Source organism: Erpetoichthys calabaricus, chromosome 2 (assembly GCF_900747795.2).
Source record: "Erpetoichthys calabaricus chromosome 2, fErpCal1.3, whole genome shotgun sequence".
Classification (NCBI taxonomy): domain Eukaryota; kingdom Metazoa; phylum Chordata; class Cladistia; order Polypteriformes; family Polypteridae; genus Erpetoichthys; species Erpetoichthys calabaricus.
This window is the reverse complement of record NC_041395.2, coordinates 312183456-312189947: the sequence shown is the minus strand read 5'-3', so window position 1 is coordinate 312189947 and position 6492 is coordinate 312183456. Positions and strand designations below refer to the sequence as shown.

Here is a 6492-nt window from a genome sequence, read left to right as displayed (position 1 = left end):
TCTAAACCAGACTCTCGCATAAATGTCACTATTGCAACATTTTACGACTCTCCTATTTAGCATGAAAAACACTTGAGGCACAAGATGTAGCGCTTTTTAAAAATCTCTGGACAAAAGTCAAACATATTATTTCCACCCCAAAAAAAAGGAGAAAGACAAGTGCTTTACAAAAAAGAGAGTGCGTTTCATTGTAATTCATAGACTTGTTCAAAATGCCAAGTTACAAAAAAGCCAAAGAAAAGAGTCGACATTAATGGGCACAGATGCCCTCGTGAAGACTAGGGCTATGTATGCATTATTGCTTTTGTAAAGTGGAGTTAAACAGTTTAAAAGGAGGGATAACCCAATCCATCAAATTGTCTGGAAATTGTGAAGAAAATTCAAAAACCATATGGCCTCCAAACGTTTGTGTCTTTTTTGTGCAGTGGGACACACTTGTCTCAGTATTGAGAGCTGCGGGAGTCTGTGCATGGCCCATTGTCACTTGTCACATCAGGGAAGAGTGCTCATTTGTCCCCAGTTTTCATGCTTTACGCTAAAAATTACTGCCCCATCTTTTTTCAAAGAAGGATTATAGCCTCGGAGAAACTGGCCCAAAACTCACAGATTTTTTTTCTGGCATCTTCCTTTTTCATTCTTCAAACCAGATTTGTGTTTCTCACATAAATTTTGCGCAGAATAGGAAAACACACGTTGCAGGGTCAAGAAGCCAAGTTACGCTTTAATAAAATAAAAATGGAGTGAATGCTGTTGTAAAAAACTGGCTTGTGTATTTTTAAGGGGAAAAGGAAAGAAAAAGAGGAAACGGTTTTTTGTCCCCGATATTTGCGTGATTCTTTTTAAACAGACCACCCTCCTCCGACTACAAACTGATTATGTAATTTCAATATTAATGCGCCTCTGATGCACATCTGAATACAGGATGCACCGAAACGCGTGATTACTGTTTATAGACAGCAGAATGAGAGACGCAATGAGGAAGAAACCGAACTGAATTGATATGAAGCCATGACACAAAATAATAACAATGAAAACAAGAAATAAATTGTAGATGCTAAACAAAAAAATCGCAAGACACCTTACTTCAAATATTTTGCTCTGTCGTTTTAAGAAACCCTCTTTAAAGTCCACTGCAACATGTCCTGGGAAGTCTGTTAAAATGTTAATGATCTTATTATAGCCAAACAAGAGAAGTTTATACAGTCGTAGAGTAAATAAACGGACACCAGGTAGGTCATATATAACTTAAATAAGCCTTTTTATTATTCCACAGCAACTGACTGTCGAATGTGTATGCTGTACATTTCCGTACCAAAAAGGAACACCTGCATTTATTGGCATTGATTCTTGGTCGTTTTCCCCTTTACATGCAATTTTTATAAATAAGTGTAGAAAATAATTATATATTTCACTACCCTCCTACAAAAATACGAAAGGTAGCATCAGTAATAAAAGCATTGTATATCAGCAAAGAACAAAAAGGGGGTAAATATACAAATGAAGCAAATAAAAATATTCGTGGCAAAAGAAGCGAATGTTGCACATCTGAGCGCACGCATATATATATATATATATATATATATATATATATATATATATATATATATATGCGCACATAATTTGCAACAATAACATAAGAAAAAGATAATGATAAATGTAGAAGATAAGAATACTTACTACACACCTCATGCAGAATGTTAAATTTAATTCAATCCAACTTAAAGCTCAGCAACTTAAAAAATATTCAGTTTTATGTTCGATAAAACACCACCAAGGCTTTGTATGTGTGTAACATGTTACATATCAAGCAACCCCCGATTTTCGTGTTAATTCAATACCCGCTTAATCCTGTTTACACACACATACAAACCGTGTACGAAATTTTTTCGTCAGGTATCTTTGTTTGTGTTGATATAAATCATTCAATTGCACTTTTCCAGAAAATGAAAACTGCCTGATCCGGCAATTCGTATATATAATGAACGACTGTCTCTGTGTGTGCAGCTTATTGCTTTAATTAAAAATAAATGCCTTGGTTAGATATTTTTCAACATATTACACCTAAAGTTTGTAGACCGAGCACAGCATCTAATATATCGTCCATGCTTGCTTTAAAATATTGTCTTTTTTTCCTTTATTTTAAGAAGTCATTCAAGATTTAATGATATTTGAGCGTGAAATTCAGTCATCCACGTCTATTTCCACGTCCTCCTCGTCCTCTGAGCCCTCTTGACTCGTGGCGTGGTCCGTGAGTGGAGATGATGGCGACATTTGATGTTTGCTTGGGGTATCGAGTCCGTGGTTGGAAGGCGATGGAGATTGGGACCGGGACGAGCTCCTGGTCCCAGAAGCGTTCTGTTCCAGGTCTATGAATGTGGTCAGTTTTTCCATCGGTGCCATGGTTTTTGTCGACTCCACGTCCGCTTTCATCTCTTCTAAATCCCGCTTTAGTTTAGCTCGGCGGTTCTGGAACCAGGTGATAACTTGTGCGTTCGTCAGCCCGAGCTGTTGAGCGATCTGATCTCGGTCAGCTGGAGACAAATACTTCTGGTACAAAAAACGCTTCTCTAGTTCATAAATCTGGTGGTTTGTAAATGCGGTGCGAGACTTTCTTCGTTTCTTAGGAGTGTTCCTCTGACCAAAAATTGTCAATCCGTCCCTTCCTAAAACATCAAAACATTTTTTTGTTATTTTTTCCGCGATGAAACCATCTGGTTATAGTTTTAAACACTTTGCAAAATTTCATTTATAATTAGCCAGTGGAATTGATGAAAAATAGAATGTTAATGAACTGCTAGTACAGAAATTTTTTTGTTAGAAAATAAGGAAAATGGAAATTGGTACCATGTCTTGCATTGTAACACATTAGTTAATGCCCAAGTGCGCTAGTATGCATTTCTTTTAAAATTATATCTAGGATCAAAATTAGTATACCGATTACAGGTTAATACATTTTTTTTTTTTTGCCTAGTAAATACTGTTTTCATTTCACTAATCGATAATTTATTATATATAATGTCAGAAAGTTGTGGATTATTTTTCCCGAGATGTTTTGGGTCATCTTTAACGGTGAAATATAAAATATTCCTATACTTTGTTTTTCTTTTGTATACTGTACTTCTTTCAGTGTATCTCTAAAATAGTACCATCATAAACGATGATATTCCTATAAACAAACATTATGTGTATTTCACTATTTTTCACGCTTATACAGTGAAAATAAAGATACTGAAAATGTACATTGTATAAGCTTTGTAATGCTGAACAATATTTACGTTTAATCAATCAACCTACCTTCGGCCGCTTGAAGGACGCTCACTTCTAGTCCTTTGAATGTCTTGCTGGCCAGCTCTTCGAGGGCACACAATGGCGAGGTCTGTGTGAGCAATGCCCGGCTGGACAGGGGTAGACCGGGAGGAGGGTGTTTCTCGGCGGCTGAGAGAAGGTGAGCAGTCCCACAAATTGTGTAACTTCGTCTAACGGAAGGCTTGTTAAGGATGTCTTCTATACTGAATGGGGTTAAAGGTTTGTTGGAGTTTGCCGGAGGTGGAAGGTGATCCAACGGACTCCGTCGTCTTTCTGGCACCGGTGAGCCCTTTGCATCCTCTTTTGAAGTCATTTTAGAAATGTTTTTTTTTTTAATTTTATTCGAAGGTCCTTTGCAAAAAATTCACAAACCAACTTAGAGAACCTAAGCCCAAACCAAATCTCAAAAGTCCGCTGGCGAAGTGAATGTGATTCGATAAACCGACGCTCAAAGTAAGAGAATTGCTTCTTTTCTGCTTTCTGTGACTCGAATCCTCGGAGTTGCCAGTTTGTATTTTTCGTAGTCCTACTTTTGCCTTCCTTCCTCTCGCCTCTGAAAAAATGTGTCGGCCTCAACTCTTGCAGTACAAGAAACAAAGCTGCTTCTCCCAGTATGGTGAAGCTAAGGAGTAGGGGCAATTGACTTTTGCTAACAAGTTATTGTTGATTGGGAGGTAATCAATTATCTTCAGTGGCACTTTCACCCTCTCCCTTTCACTCTTTGACTCTCTTTCTGTCCAATGCAGGCTTTTGCAAGTTGGGAGCTCCATTAATTAAAAGGCATGGCTAGTAGGAGGAGCCCCGTTGAATTATAATGCTTTATGCTCTTGTCATTTTCTTGCACATTATTTGCCTGGCTATATATATATATATATATATATATATATATATATATATATATATATATATATATATAATTGATCAAATTGTAATTACAACATTGTTATTCGCTTTCTTCTCGTGGAATTGTGCCGTATTTCACATTTTTCCCGACGAAGAAAATATCGGGGGTAAGTAAAGGAAATAACTAACATGTTAACGTGTTAATTAAACATGTAACTGACCTATGAATTTAATTTTTTTTTCGTGTGTTTGTTTTGATGCAATTTGCTCTAAAAAGTAACTGTTTTCAAATACATAAACTGTAATCAAAATATTTTCTTTGTCTTTTTAAAAAATAATTCCTAATCGTATACTTTGCGGCTGAACAAGGCAAATGCAAATAAATAGTGATACATTTAAATATAAATTCTGCGCAAGTGTTTGAAGTGTTTCCTTGTTTTATAAAGGCATTGTAGAAAGCGGCCGGTATATATCACTGTTACTAATACAGCTGGACAGGGAGAAGAAAGCAAGAAGGCAGAGTCCCCTTCAGCTCAGCTAAATCCACTGCGCTATAATTCAAGAGCAAAGGGCCACCTAACAGCATCCAAGACATATTTCACTTGCTTTAAACCTCCAGATGCTTCTGTCTTAGTTTACTGGTTTTATACGCAGACAGATAGCAAGGTAGACAGGCGGTTTTGTGCATGAGACTCCACTACTTATTACTTAACACTGCCTCTTTATATTTTTATAATATTGTAAAATTCCTGTTTCTTCTGTATGCCAATTAGAAGTTTAAACCGTATGTTTTCCCATGTACTCAAAGTTAGTTGGTAAAAGCAAAACATCAAAATACAAAGTTACATTTTAAAAAATAATTATGCAGCTTTTTCCAAATATTTTGTTCTCCTTTCTTAGTATTAGGTATTGTGATCTTTAACGTAATTTGACTAGCAGTATTGAAATAAACATTATAAGACACAGGTATATATTATTGCTGTTAATTTATAAAACAACTTAATACATTTTCACTGGATTAGTGTGATTATTATTATTTTTTTCTTTGTCACTGTTGTTCCGATTCGCAGTACTAATAACGGAATTCGTTATGCTGTGGTATATTTAAAGACACGATTCCAAATCCATAAAATAGTTTCTGAAAAAGCAATACCTTCTTGGTCCGTTTAAATTTTGCTCTTACGTTTCTGCATTAATGATAGGCTTCACGAGCTTCACGTGAATACAAACTGACCTTTAGTGTTTGTCGAGATGCGGCTCCATTGGATTAGCTCTAAATTTCAACCTATAGCACCAGTCCGCGTTAAAAATGAGAAGCCTCTATTAATAACGGTGTTAATAAATTGTACGGAGAATGCGGCTTGCAAATTTCAAAATGATTTAGGCTGCTCTTTTTACATATAACCAGCAGCTTAGCACTTCCCGATAAGTGAAAGGCTTCTTTTTTTTTTATAGGCAATTGCTTATTGTACTCCAACACGACCATTTCTGAAAAATAAAATTCAGACGGCAGCAGGCCACAAGTTGCGTATGTTTACTTATAGCTAATTTCTTCATAGAAATAATTTTTATTTCTATTTTTAATTAGTAAAATATTGAATAAGTATAGTGCAGTATTCAATATGTCAAACAACGTCGCGATTTAAGAATATTATGATAAGATTCCATTTAATTTGCTCTGAAATCCTTAGTCTTTGTGATCTGTATTTAAGACGTGCAACACTACGAACAATGGCCTATGGCCTTACCGTTGTTGCTTTGCTTAAAACGAAATCGCGCAATCTTTCCGTTAACCGTTTAAGTACCGTTGACATACCTATAGCAAAAGATGCCAGCTGTATTATTGGGCACGGATTATGTCGCTACTTCGAGACATTAAGTGCAACTTCGGCCAATGGACATTTCAAGAAAACAATCACTGTAAAAAGAAAATATTCAGTAAGATATGGGCTGTCGATTCAATGGTTCGTTTTCAGAAGTCTGCCCATCTTTTAGTCACTTCAGGCCCTAATCAGTCTAGACCGAATTGAAGAGCACGTCCTCCCCTGTGGCCCCGTGAAAGTATTCGCGCTTCTGTGTAATCAGAGGGGTGGGGTGTATGACAATTCCGACGTGGCTTCCGTGGGCATATTCATGATTTGGAAACAGCGTGCTTTTAATAGTGCCGAGCTATGCCTAGTTTTCTGTTGTAATCACTTGTCACAAAACTGCACTTTATTTAAATGACTGTTACAAATTCTAGCTCAATTAACATGCAAATAGGGAGTTTCTTACTGTTTCTGAATACCTTTGGCATAATTTCCGTGCTTTTAGTTCTCGTTTGTAGGTGCTTTAATTCAAGAA

The 6492-nt window shown here is 36.4% G+C and overlaps 1 protein-coding gene across 1 annotated transcript; it reads right to left on the bottom strand.

The window, feature by feature from the left end:
- Positions 1 to 1589: 1589 nt before the first annotated feature.
- LOC114645138 (transcription factor LBX1-like) lies at positions 1590 to 4148 on the bottom strand. The gene is made up of 2 exons (XM_028793037.2): positions 3295 to 4148; positions 1590 to 2663 (listed from the first exon to the last, which is right to left on the bottom strand). Exons 1-2 carry the CDS (start codon positions 3617 to 3619, stop codon positions 2182 to 2184), a joined length of 807 nt encoding a protein of 268 aa, XP_028648870.1. The 5' UTR covers positions 3620 to 4148; the 3' UTR covers positions 1590 to 2181.
- Between the last annotated feature and the right edge of the window lie 2344 nt (positions 4149 to 6492).

What these genes read in the sequence shown, in the direction of transcription:
- LOC114645138 (XM_028793037.2), bottom strand. Translation starts at nt 3,619, where the DNA reads ATGACTTCAAAAGAGGATGCAAAGGGCTCACCGGTGCCAGAAAGACGA. An exon ending in CGTCCTTCAAGCGGCCGAAG is followed by an intron (nt 2,664 to 3,294) that starts GTAGGTTGATTG and finishes TTGATGTTTTAG; the next exon opens with GAAGGGACGGATTGACAATT.